The sequence below is a fragment of the Microtus ochrogaster genome, chromosome 2 (assembly GCF_000317375.1).
Source record: "Microtus ochrogaster isolate Prairie Vole_2 chromosome 2, MicOch1.0, whole genome shotgun sequence".
Classification (NCBI taxonomy): Eukaryota; Metazoa; Chordata; class Mammalia; order Rodentia; family Cricetidae; genus Microtus; species Microtus ochrogaster.
Genome location: NC_022010.1, coordinates 19,604,635 through 19,617,986, shown reverse-complemented (window position 1 = coordinate 19,617,986; position 13,352 = coordinate 19,604,635). Strand labels below are relative to the sequence as shown.

At 44.3% G+C, this 13,352-nt stretch overlaps 1 protein-coding gene across 5 annotated transcripts in view; it reads right to left on the bottom strand.

Moving 5' to 3' along the window:
* Sfswap (splicing factor SWAP) overlaps positions 1 to 13,352 on the bottom strand; it is a 75,382-nt gene that overhangs the window by 47,284 nt on the left and 14,746 nt on the right. For all 5 annotated transcript variants that reach the window (XM_026784568.1, XM_013350324.2, XM_005344531.2 and 2 more), the window contains 2 exons: positions 12,253 to 12,365; positions 10,861 to 10,996 (listed from right to left, as the gene is read on the bottom strand). In XM_026784568.1, the coding sequence (XP_026640369.1) occupies positions 10,861 to 10,996; positions 12,253 to 12,365 (249 nt within the window). The remainder of the gene's footprint in view (positions 1 to 10,860; positions 10,997 to 12,252; positions 12,366 to 13,352) is intronic.

Genomic DNA, 13,352 nt, shown 5'->3' with positions numbered 1-13,352 from the left:
ATAGAAAAATGTCATTGTCCTTCTCATAACAGGCTCACCACACTGTCTCGAGGACATCCCATCACAGCAGAAGACTGCTGAGGTCTGCCAACAGGGCGCATGCACTATGATGTTTGAGAAAAGGAACACCATATGCCACACTAGTTTACCCACCCTGTTGAAACTTCCAGACAAGCTATAAAATGTCTCCACGGCTGGGGAGATGGCTCTGTTGTAAAGTGCTTTCGCAAGAAACATGGGGACCTGTATTGAAGGCCCAGAACCTACAGGAAAGTGCAATATAGTGGTGAATATTTATAATCTCAGCGCTAGGGAAGTGGTGACAGGAGGATGGATCCCTGGGGTTCTCTGGTCAGGCTGTCTAGTCTAATTGGTGAGTTGCAGGCTAATCAGCAACTCCATCTTAAAGGATGTGGAGTGTATACATTTCTAAAATCCTCTGACAAATTTAAGAGAACACATGTACATAAACCACACATGCATGCACACTCACAAACACATTATATTTTTTTAAAAGTGTCTTTAAGAAAAGACTTATTTTGATATCACCAAGTGGGAAATTGGAATGACATCTGCAGTGGTACATGAAGGTCACATCTGGGAAGAGCCACCAGATGCATCCACTGCATCCAATATGTTTAAAAACTCCTTCTTTCCTTGGAGGATTAGATTTTCCTCTAGAAAGGTCTCTCTAAACTAAGAATTCATGTGTGTGCATGAGCGAATGCACACATGTGGAGATCAGAGGTCAACAACAGGTTTCTCCCTCAGTTCACATCTCCCTCAACTGCCTTCTACCTTATCATTCCAGATTATTTATTCCCTAGGCAGGGGGTCCTGGACAGAAAGTCAACAACTGAGCAGGTCTCTGTTCTGGACTGTGGATGGGATGTGACTAGCTGCTTTAAGCTCCTGTCACTGTGCCTTCCTTGCTATAATGGACTGTGATCTGGAACAGTGAATTGAACAAATCCTCTCTCCCAAGTTGTTTTTCATCACAACATTTTACCACAGCAACAGAAAACAAACTAGAACAAAGGTAAGTGTACAGAGACCAGGACACTGTCAACCAAGCACGGGTCAGCATAGGCTTGCCATCTGCTTTTTGCACAGGCTCCAAGTGCAAAATTGCATATATATAAACATTAAAGGGAAAAAAATCAAGCAAAATAGTTGTTTTACAATAGAAAAAATGTGGTACTCAAATCCTGCTGGCTACACACAATTTTTGTTATTGTTTCCTTGATAGTGTTTCGTGTAGAATTTGTGATCCTCCTACCTCTACCTCTGGTTCATATAAAAATATTATTGTTGCCCAGTTATTTTGTCTATGGCCATCTTCATCTGACAACCACAGAGTTGGGCAGCTTGGTAGACACGCAGGACCTGGGAAGCTGGCAATGTTTACTCTTGATATCTAAGAAGTTCTGGCCCTTGCCCCACTGTAGAGCTTTAGAAAGCAGACTGAAACACTAACACAGAACCAACACAGTGTGAACAGACTGACCACAGAAGACAGAAATAATCACCAGACACCAAGGGGAGGCAGAGCCACAACCAGGGAACAGAACACTCACAGGAAAAAGTGTCCAACAAAAGGGAATGTATGCCTTCCACTGAAGGTGCACATGGGAAATGCGAACTGACTAAGCAATTGGCATTTAACCTAGTGGTATTCCCCTGGTGCTCAGGTGAAACAGCACACAGCTAGCTAGTGAGCAGGGAAGCCTTTTCCTGAAAACAAGGCTGAGTCACTATCTATGCTGTAGACGAGTGTGGCTCAGTAGATGCTGTTGCTATGTATGTTAACAGGCAACAAACACTTTCAATCATAAAAGAATTTAAGAGAAAAGCTCCAGACCCAGCAGACAAAAACTAGTCAAGCCGGCATGTGCCATCCCACGGTTCTCTGTGGTGTTAAGGGTTACACTGGGCTCTGGTTCGCAAAACTCTGAGGAACAGAAACGGGTATCTGAGAACCTCACACCCAGACCAAGACATGATCTTCTTTTATATGAAAGTTAAAAGCTGGCTTTTTTTTCTTTCTTTTTAAACTGAGTCTTGGTCTCTATATATGTCAGGTTGACTTCAAATGCAAGAGCTTCCTGCCTCTGCTTCCTGAGTGTTCCAAGTACAGAAGCTACTGGGCACCAGCAACCAGGTACCAGTGGGTATTTGTTTTTCATTTATGCAAGGATGTGCAAAGTTCTAAAAAGTCCTTGCAATAGAGTAGCTATGAGACACAAAAACATCCTAGAGATGAATCAATGAAACTCAACTGGAGACACTGCAGGGGAAACACTCTAGTCAGCCACAGAACTAAGGCTAAACAAGCAGGAATTACAGTTATAGACAGAATAGCATTTATGTAATGCTCATAAAATCTCACAACATGAAGTTAATACTCCTAACAAAAACTAGGAATCAGGGATGAGTAAAGGGAACATGGACCCAGGTACACAAGCTAGGTAAGTGCTTTACCATTGAGCTATAAAAGCCAGGGAAGAAAATGATTTCATGGGGACTCATTCCCTCCAAGACAAAAACACGTAACTTTCCTCCTTGTCCTTACTGGTGTCATGACTGAACCTGGGATTCTGTGACTGCCATGCAACTGCTCCACCTCGGATCTCCAGATCTCTACTCTGAACTAGAAAGAGTTCTTTCAGGGCTGAACAGCTGTACCTACAGTTCTGCACTGAGTTTAAATTGCAGGGTCTGCGGCTAAGCACAAGTAAAATCTCCTTCTCACCAGAGCCCACACTACTCAGATTCTGCTGCGCAGACCCAGCTCATCCCTCTCCTCGTTGGCACGGTAGTTGCTTGGGCTTGAGCCTCATCAAGGATGCTCACGAATGCCAAGAGGCACAGAGCTTTCCTTGCTTCTTCCTACCTCCCTTGACTAACAACTACACTCCTAAAAAAAAGAAAATGCCACAGCTAGCAGCAAACCAACTGATTAAACACTGGGATAAGGACCAGTGAGATGGCCGAGTGGGTAGACAGGATTGCTGCCAAGTCTGACAAGTGAATTTGATCCCTGGGACCCACATGATGGGTGGACAGAACTGATTCCCACAAGTTGTCCTCTGACCTTCCTGTATGTGCTACATTGCACATGGGAGCACACACACAAATAAATTTAAGAAATATAACACAATTTAAACCAGGATAAGGCTAGAGAAATGGGTTAGCAGGTAAACTGATTCCATAAAATTGTCCTCTGACTTCCACAAGAACACCGTGACACACACATCCTGTGTGCACACGGAGAATATTTAGTCACAAGGAATACTTTAATTTTAGTTATTTATAGAACATTATACAAAGTATTGTTGATTCTGACAGTGGACAGTATTTCAGCATTAACGCCTCTTGCGTAATTTATTTATACTAGTCTATAAGGATTTATTGCTAAGTAGCAAAGTAATATAGAATAGAGCTTGAAAAATGGTTCACTACCAAGCTAGAAATAAAAGAAATTGTTAATTTTATACATCTACATTTAAAGAGCTTCTAGAAAAAATTCACAAAATAAAAATCAGCTATTCTATTTCACAGGCTGCCCAAATCCAGGAACATTAGTGGAAAGTGAGTCACAAGGAGCCTGGGTGCATCCTGAGTTGCTGAGTAAACACCACAAGGAGAGCAGTCACTAGCTTTGCTAGCAGAGACCTACGGGGCTGAGTGTCTAGACAATAGCTGGCCGTGGAGGCAGTTTTGAAGTTGTACATCAATGTCACAGCTGTAAAAGACCCACTCTGGTCAGTAGTGGAACCCTAATCACCATATATACCCGAACACCTAAGGCTGGGGAATGCAGCTCACTGGTATACTGTTTTTCTAGCATGCATGAAGTCCTAGGTTTGTCCCCATCACCACCTAAAACCAGGTATGATGGTGCATGCCTGCAATTCTAGCTGGTGATGGAAGCAGGCGAGTAGGAAGTTCAAGGTCATCTTTGGCTACAATAGTGAGTTAAGGCAAGCTTAGGTTACATGAGACCCTGCCTCAAAAAAACAAAACAAAGATCTGCATGTCTGTTGGCAAGGGGTCCATATCACTTTAAACAAGCAGCTCTTGAAAGAGGCAGGCAAAGCAGCCACCACTCCACCTCAGTTTCTGTCCCCCAGTTCTCAATGGCACTACTGACATCTTCCCCTCTAGCATGCTGGCCTTCTTTCACCCCTTCCTCAGAAGCTACACGCTCTGTGGGCCCTGCAGTAGTGCACGAACTCTGCTAGCATCAAGCTCCAGTGCCCAGGGGGTGGACAGGGGAGCAAAACACCCATGTAGCTCTTGCCATGCTCTGGTAAACTACCTCAGCCTTTGGCTACGTCTAAAGCCTTACTTAAATGGATATCCTTAGAGACTAATGGGGATACACTGGCCCAAAGGATGTGTATTTTAGATTAATGCCATTCATACTGCCTGTTCACATACACAATCCCACTGATAAAACACTGTCAGCTTCCTCTTCTCTGCTTCAGTGATGTCTGCTTTCTCATTCATTTTCGCTAAGACTGTGAGTAAAATATTTCAGTGGCCCCAACCCAACTGCGCTGATACACAGTAGAAACTTCCTAGATAAGCCCTTGCTCAGTGGCTGGGGAGCAGCTGAGCTGAACCTTTAAAATGGAAGCACAGTCATTTTTCGCCTCAGAGCTATTTGTACCAATTTCTGAACAGAATGACACTTATTTCTCATTTGGCTGTGAACATTATTGTACATTAAACATTTCCCCTATTTTCTCATTAGTTTCATAAAATAAAACAAAGTAAAATACCCATTCATAGATGTAATCAAGTGTTGGCTACTGGCTACTCCTCCTTAGCTGAGAACCTCCCCCATCTGGCTCTCGAATACAGAAGTCAGCTGTTGGCCATCCACACACTCTAGCTGGCTCCGTTTTCCAGACACTACTCTTGATGCCGTCTCCTCTCCAAGGACTCCTGGCTGTGCCGGCCTTCAGGCTCTCTCTGCTTCCCTCTGCAGAGCCAGTTAGTGCTGCTTCTCTGTGCTGAGACTGCAGGAGCTCCCTGAGCAGCAGTGGTTCCACCTGACCTCGGCAGCCCATACCAGGACACACCAGGCGGGGTGGGATCCTCTTTGGAAAGTTGAGATTTTGCTTTTTACCAGTTTTTTTTTCTTAAACAGTTTCTTTTTAGTTAAACTTACTGTAATTATGTATTATGTTAAATTTTATGCCAACACACAATTTGAATAAGAAGAGAATTACTGTTTCTGTGATTATAAAGTTGAATGCTTTGAAAAAACTGGATAAAAAGCCAAGTGCTTTCAAAAGCTATTATATAATTACAGGAGAGGAAGGAACTGTGGAGGCCTACAAAAAAAAAAAAAAAACCTACAATGTGGTACCATAGTACTTGGTACCTGCTTCTCAGGACAAAAACCCTAAAAGAGATGGAGAGGAGGGTGAGGAATGGGGAAACATACTTTGCTGGCGTCCAAGGAGCAGCTATGACCCAGATCTGAAATGATGAAGAGCACATAGGAACTCTTATGGGAAAGGAAGGAGGAAGGAAGGCAGGCAGGAAGGCAGGAAGGCAGGAAGGCAAAGAAAAGATTGGGCCAGTAAGACAAGGAAAATGCTGTTTAGCCTGCAAGCCTAGCAATCAAAGTCTGATCCCAGAACCCTTGTGAAGGTGGAAAGAAAGAACCAACAGTCATTCTCTCACTGCCACACTCGTGCTGTGGCATATGCAGTGTCCATGTACACACGTTGTTACACACACACACACACACACACACACACACACACACTAGTAAAAAGATAAAGATCGGGGCTGGAGAGATGGCTCAGTGGTTAAGAGCATTGCCTGTTCTTCCAAAGGTCCTGAGTTCAATTCCCAGCAACCACATGGTGGCTCACAACCATCTGTAATGAGGTCTGATGCCCACTTCTGGCCTGCAGGCATACATGTAGACAGAATATTGTATACATAATAATAAGAACAACAATAATAATAAAAAGATAAAGATCAATCCCAGCCCCTAGGGAAGGTCAGCCTGGTGATGGTGAGACCTTCTTCCGAGGACTGATTTCAGGCCCACAACTACCATCTTCAGACCTATTTTTACTACATACTTGTTTAAGTCATCAACTATTTCATGGGCCTCATAGCAAAATAACATTTTATTATGTTAGCATATGTTCCCCTATATTAAACTTCTTTTCACATTTCTCATGTTCTGCCTTACTATTGTTTAGATAACTAGGGAAATTTTTACTAGAAGAAAGAGAGAGAAAGAAACCATCATCGTAAACCACCCTGAGTTTCACTTGACCATTATTGCAATGTGGAATCTTAAAATACTATGGAAATAATTATCTTCAATGTTTCATTCAAAACATAATAAATTAACATCCTAAATGCACAAATGGGAAAATAAAGGCCTGCAGAAGTAAAGACACTCATGCAGACAGGGTTTCACTCTGCAACCCTGGCTCGTCTGGAACTATGTATACCAGGTAGGCTTTCACTCACAAAGATCCACTTGCTGGGATTAAAGGTATATGCCCTCAGGCTTGCGGTTTAAGATGTGCTTTCATTTATGTGTGTATGTATGTGTGTGTCTATGCCTGCTTGTGACTGCAGAGGTCAGAAGAGGGTGCTGGATCCCTTGGATTTGGAATTCCAGCCATTGTAGGCTACCTGACACGGTGGGTGCTGTGAAATGAACTCAGGTCCTCTGTAAGAGCAATACGTGCTCTTAATCACTGAGCCTTCTCGCCAGCACTCTTCTTAATGTTTTAAAAGTTACTCACTAGTAACCATTTCTGAGAGTCCTATGTACCCCCGGAATAAAGCAAGAGGGCACTGTACTAGCAGGTCAGGCATGACCTTTATCTACACGTGCAGACACACGACTATTTAACACACTAGTACAATAGCCTCTGGAATACCAGTACAGCAAACACCAAGCAGGCAAGCTTGGTAAGGAAGGCATACATGGGCCTGGACAGCCAGCATGATCCCCACAACCCCTTGACAACAGTTGCTTTGCGTTCCTGTTCCATATTCATATTCATTAGCCCCTCAATCTGCCAGATAAGTTCATTCTCTTTATAAGAACCGAAGGCTGTAATCTTACTAAGCCTTGAGGCAAAACAGTAACTCAATGTATCACTGTGGTTCTGTGCAAGAACCACACCAAGCAAGCACCTGTTCTTTGACTCAAGTGCAACAGAGACCAGGCACTCACCTTCCACTGAGTCCTGACACTGCTGCCCAAGACCCCAAAGTCTCAGGCACTCCCCGCCCCTGTCCTGTCAGCAAAGTTCTAAGAACTGGTGGACATGAGCAAGGTTAATGAATGATGGTGGTGAGTCACACAGATGCACGAGTGGGAAAGGAGAAACTCTGAACCATCTGTTAGATCTGACCCTGATACATACAAACCGAGATAAGTCACAGGTCACTGTCTGTAGGCAATGCTCTAAATATTATAATCAGTTACCAACTTTTGAAAGTTTAACAGTAAAACACATTTGAAAGATGTAGACTATATGGGCCAGGGAGAGGTTCGGTGGGTAAAGTACTTGCTGTGCAGTTCTGATAACTTGAGCTCTGGCCCCAGAGCCCACATAAAGGCAGAACTGACTCCACAAGCATATGACATGTGCACCACTCCACCATGCACACACATTAACAAATAAAAGGAAAAAATGTTGAAAATAAGAAAAGTTGAGGGAAAAAGGCTGATGCCATTCTGCACAGGGCCCCAGCAATTGCTTGATACTTAAGCAATCTAATTGCTGTATATGGATGAATTTACCACAAAAGAACTAAAATCAACAGCTGCGACTGGTTTTCTTCTACTTGGCTGCATTTGTAAGTGCTGTATTAATGGTTGGCTACAAACCAAGTGTCACCTAACTGAGCAGAGCCACAGCTGCTGTGAATGACCATCAATGGACCAGACAGAGATTTGGATTCAAGCAACTCTGGCAGCCTACAGCACCATAAGACAAGAGCAACAAGATGATGCAGATACTCAAAGACAAAGAGTACAGAGGGAAGTGAGAGTTTCAGGCAGGTACCCAGCAGAGCTGGAGCCCTGGAGAGACCAGGGCTGTTCCTAACTGCAGCAGTCTCACCGCCAAGGATGCTGGGACTTTTCTGATGGTTTTTGAGCAGTTTCATTGAGAAACAGATCCTAGGCTCTAGCCACTGGGACTGGCTCTGCTGTAAAACCACAAGTTCACCTCTTGTACCCAATGATCTTTTAGATCCTGGGCAGGAGGTTGTGTTAGTGGCTCTGAGGGCTCTGGTCTTTGTAGCTGATAACAGGAGCATATCTGAAACCTATCAATCCCATATAGATCTGTTTGTTCTTACAAACTACAGATATCTAAACAACCTATTCTTCCTTGTGTCCAGGAGGCTTCATCAGGGCCTGATGTCCTTTTTGGTCCTTGAGGGCACTGTAGGCAGAACTAGCCCTCAAGCAGAACATGGCAAGCCTGCGTGGTCCTTTGACAACCTACACTGCCAGAGTTTGCCTCAGGCCACTGTTCCCACTAGACTGGGAATGATGAGTCAGCTTGTCTACCATGCTGCCTGGCCCACAGGGTCTGTGCACCACCACAGCTGACCTCTGTGTAACTTGTCCACCCTTTACTGACAGAATTAGTTTCCCTACCCCCAATTTCTATTGCTCTCTTTTATGGCTATAAAAAGATACAGGAACATGAATAGATAATGCATTTGATTTAAGCAAATTCAAGATAGTCTTGGAAGAGGAATGTGGGGGGTGGGCAAGATGGATGGCTCAGTCAGTAAGCTGCTTGCTGTGCAAACACAAAGAAATGACTTTGGATTCCTAGCACCCATGAAAAAGCTGGGAGCTGCGACTTGTGCCTGGGAGGTAAACACTGGCCAACCAGTCTAGTTAAACCAGTGAGCAATCCTGTCTCAATAAAAGTAAGGTGGAAGAGAGCAATCCAATCCAGAGAGGAACCCAACATTTGCAGGACACACGCATACCTCCTAACTCTATACATACAAAGAAACAAAAACAAAAAACAAAAAAAAAAAGTAGAGCAATTGAGGATAGTCAGCACTGGCCTCTTGCCTCCACATGCACTTGTAAACAAGGGTGCAAAGACAAGAACATGCATTGCATGCACACATACACACATACATACATATACACACTTAAAAAAACAAAAAAGCAGAAAATAGGCACACATGAGGTAGGGGTGGTTGGCAGCACACCATTCCCTCTCTGGACTGCAACCAGACTGCTTGGCAGAGCCTCCTGATGCCACTGATTAGGTCTTTCATGAGCTTTCCCTGGGGCTACACAGGGCATGGGAAACAGGCAGGCTATACACATGGATCACTTCCCAAGTGTGTACTTGAGCCAGCAGAAATCTCCTGAAGGCTGCAAGATGGCTGCCTGTGGGATGTGACAGCAGGACATGTAACATGCAGTCCTGTAACACGAGTTCCCCTGACTGGATAGTCCAGATTGATGCGGCTCAATTTGGTTATTTAAAGATTATTATTTAAATGATCTAAGTTCCAGCCTAGGTTTTCTAGGCACAGACTCTCAAAGTTCACTCAGACACTGATTTTTTTAATGATAGGGTCTCACTATGGTAGCCCAGGCTCACCTTGAACTCAGAGATCTACTTGCCTCTGCTTCCCAAATACTAAGATTTAAAGGCCTGTGCTACCACATCTGGCAAGTAACTGATTTTTACAGTCTTGTCACTTTATTAAACCAAAATGCCACATTTGTGTGTTAACAGAGTGCAGAGAAGTTAGCATATGTAAAGAATGTCTACCCTGGGCAAATGGCAGCTCTCTTTTTAGTGCAAGACCCACCCTCCAGGCATGTCGCTTCATTCGAGGAATGGAGTCTGCAGCAGGGCAGCACAGCACAGGCTGATCCTTCTTTGCTGAAGGTTCCTCTTTTCACACAACACTCACACAACGTTGCTTAGCCTCAACAGCAATGAGACTTGACACTGCGCCTAAGGTTAGATATTCTGAGTCAGTCTCCAGAGTCCTCCCCTTCAATTAGGTAGAAAGGTAAGAGAGCAGCAATTCTTAAAAGCCAAAAGAACATAATCCCTGTACATCAATATTCTTAGTCACACACCCACTATTCAAGCAGCTGATTCAAAATACAAAGGGGAAAAGTTACACTGTATTGAACAGTCACTAATTTTTCCTTGTCATGACCCCTTGAGCAACAAGCATAGCAACTATTCACACAGCATGTACAACGTATTGAAAGTTCTCCAGAAAGGATTCTCTTAGAGGCTGTGAGAGAAACCAGGAGTTTTACTATCTGTGGGGGGTAAGAGGTATCCCTGAAACCAACCCCTGTAGAAATAGAAAAATGACGGTACATGCTAAGCAATCATGACAGGCAACCCTACATTTCCCCATCCCTGCTTGCTGTTCTTCTCAACAAAATGGTACCTAATATGAAGCCAATACCAGGGTATTTTCATGGCACCAAACAACTCTACAGGACAGCAATGCTGTGCTGTCTAACAAGTCTCTGCTCCTTCCCATTCTTAACAGTCAGTGCACTGCTCAGTGCAGCAAAGTTCTGAACCGTAGGTGTCACTTCCCAGCCCCCACCGCTCTAGCCAATCATGAGCTAAAGGAGGTGACAGTGTGGCTTTGGGAAGCTGGGTAGGCTGACTCTTCCTTTCAGGAATATAGAGAGCCACAGGCCAGGCAAGCATGCCTTCCAGGAACCTCCCTCCTGAACCACAAAGGAAGTCTGAAGGGAAAACTCCACAGCACTGAGGGACAGCATGGGGGTGAGGGAGAGCTGCAGCTGGACACAGAAAGGACACTCTAGGTACTCACAGTCTGCTGTGTACTCCACCTGGGAGGGCTGCACAGGTGTGCCATCTGCAGTGGGTGCGGCTGGAGCAGAGCTGTCGGCCTGTGCTTTACGGACAAGGGCAGCTAGAGGATGATCTGGGTCCACCACCTTCAAGGGCTAAAGACAAAGAAGACACTGGCTTTAACATTTTCTATGTTCTGCACCATGTATAAAACCTTCCTTGAGAAAAGACTCAACTTCACAGTATTGTGAGTATGCCTCAGGAAAAGCCCAGCACACATCTAGACACAGTGAAAGCTGCCACTGTAGAGCCACTATGTCAGACCCTGAACAACAAAAAGGGAGAGCCGGGAGGTCATGGAGGCAGAACTACATGCATGTGTCCAGTGATCATAAGACACCTGTCAGAACCACACCTGAGCACAAGAGTGCTGCCACAAGCACACTTGCCCTGAAGCTGCTTGCTCAATGCTGGCTTACTGGTTCCAGTATGCTCCCGTAACTCTCCCCCTGCACCTTTGAAAACCACCATCCTCTGTCCTTCCCCTGAACATGCCACCTCCATGAGAGCACACACTCCCAAACACAACTTTCTTGCCAAGAGCCACTGTTATTTAGGCTGGACGGACGGACACACACACACACACACACACACACACACACACACACACAGGTCCTGTCCACGTGGGGCCAGGTGCTCCAGCTGGCTGAGAGTACTAGAGGAACTAAGCAGGCTTCAGTTCCAGAACAACTAAGCAAAGGGTGGAGGGAGCATCAAGACCAGACAGCTACTCAAAGTATAGGCATCCAAACTCACACAAAACTTCAAACTCTATCCTTCCTCACTGGGATGTAATTTCTCATCATCAGCTCTTACCTTCCCATTAATCAAGAACCACTCCTCTCAGACATCAACTACATTTTGTGGCTGTGGAGAACCGAGCTTCAATCTCATAGATTCTTTCCTCTACATCATAAACTGCAGAGTGGAAGTGTGCAAGCATTGACAGTCTCCTCATAAGGATGAGGGGAGGGCCAGAAGGCCAGAGGTAAAAGCACGTATTTAGGAACTGTCTATGGAAGGAACTAAGGCTTCATGAAGCAGCCATTTAAAAAGCATAGAATCCAACCCTAAATTCCAATCTACACAACAAAACAACTTCTACGTCGTCCCCAATACTACTTATATAACAAAACAACAATCTTCTGCTTGTGCAACCTGTAACGTGGAGACATAGGTAAACAAATGATTCTTTACCACATGGAACACAGACGTGCAGACACCTCCGTGATAAAACAAGATACACAAGATACAGCTGTAGCACAGGAAATGGTAGTTTTGTGTTTCCATACGTAAATGAGCAGCAATTTTGTGACAGTGTAAACACACAGACTAGTGAGAAGATAAAGACCTTCATCAGCTCTTCCAGGCGGCTGCTCTTCTTGGAAGCAAAGAGAGACGGGTGTAGGTAACTCCCATCCTCTTCCTCATCTTCATCTTCATTGTCAGAGGTCGTCCCCAACTCTGAAATTGAATTCAAGATGTTGGCTATCAGGTATGATGGCACACACCTGTAATCCCAGCACTCAAGAGGCAGAAGGACAGCTACAAGTCTCAGGCCTGTTTGAGCTACATACTGAGATTCTATCTCAAAAATTTTTTACTTTGGTTCAATTGCTTACATGTATTAAACTATCACTGTATTCTATGAATATGCTCATTAAATTCATATTTAAAGAGAGTCTCCTGGGCATGGTGGCAGATGCTTCTAATTAATCCCAGCACTTGTGAAGCAGAAGTAGGAGGATCAGATTTCAAGGATAGCCTGGGCTACTTAAGAAAGAATTTTAAAGACCAAATTAAACATGGGGCTAGAGAGATGGCTCAGCAGCTAAGAGCATATATTGTTCTTCCAGAGGATCTGTACTGGGTGCTCACAACTGCTCCAGGGGACTCAAAACGTTGGCCTACCCAAATGGATGTGGCCAAGACTCACAAAGATACAATCACATATATATAAGTAAAAAAATAAATCTTTTTCTTTTTGTTGGTTGTTTGAGACAAAATTTCTCTGTGTAACCCTGGCTGTCCTGAAACCTGCTCTGTATACTAACTCAGAGTTCTGCCTGTCTTCGCCTTCCAAGTGCTGGGATAAAAGGCGTGTGCCACCTGGTCATATAAGAAATAAATCTTGAGCAAACAAACAGAAAAATCTTAAGTGAAAAAAAAAAACTCTTCTTTTTTTCCAGTGAGTTTGATCCCTAGAACCCACATGGTAGAAGCAGAGAACTGACTCCTGCAAGCCATTCTCTGAACCCCACAAAGTATGCCATGGCTTGAGGGGGCTCATACACACAATATTAGTAAGGAAACATGGAAGGGGACATAGGTTGGACATGGCGGCACATGTGGGAGCGAGAGGCAGGTGGATCTGAGTTTGAAGCAGTGGGGTCTACATAGTACGGGGAGAGGAGAGGATGGGAATGAAGAGAGGGGAAAGGAGGAAGGGGG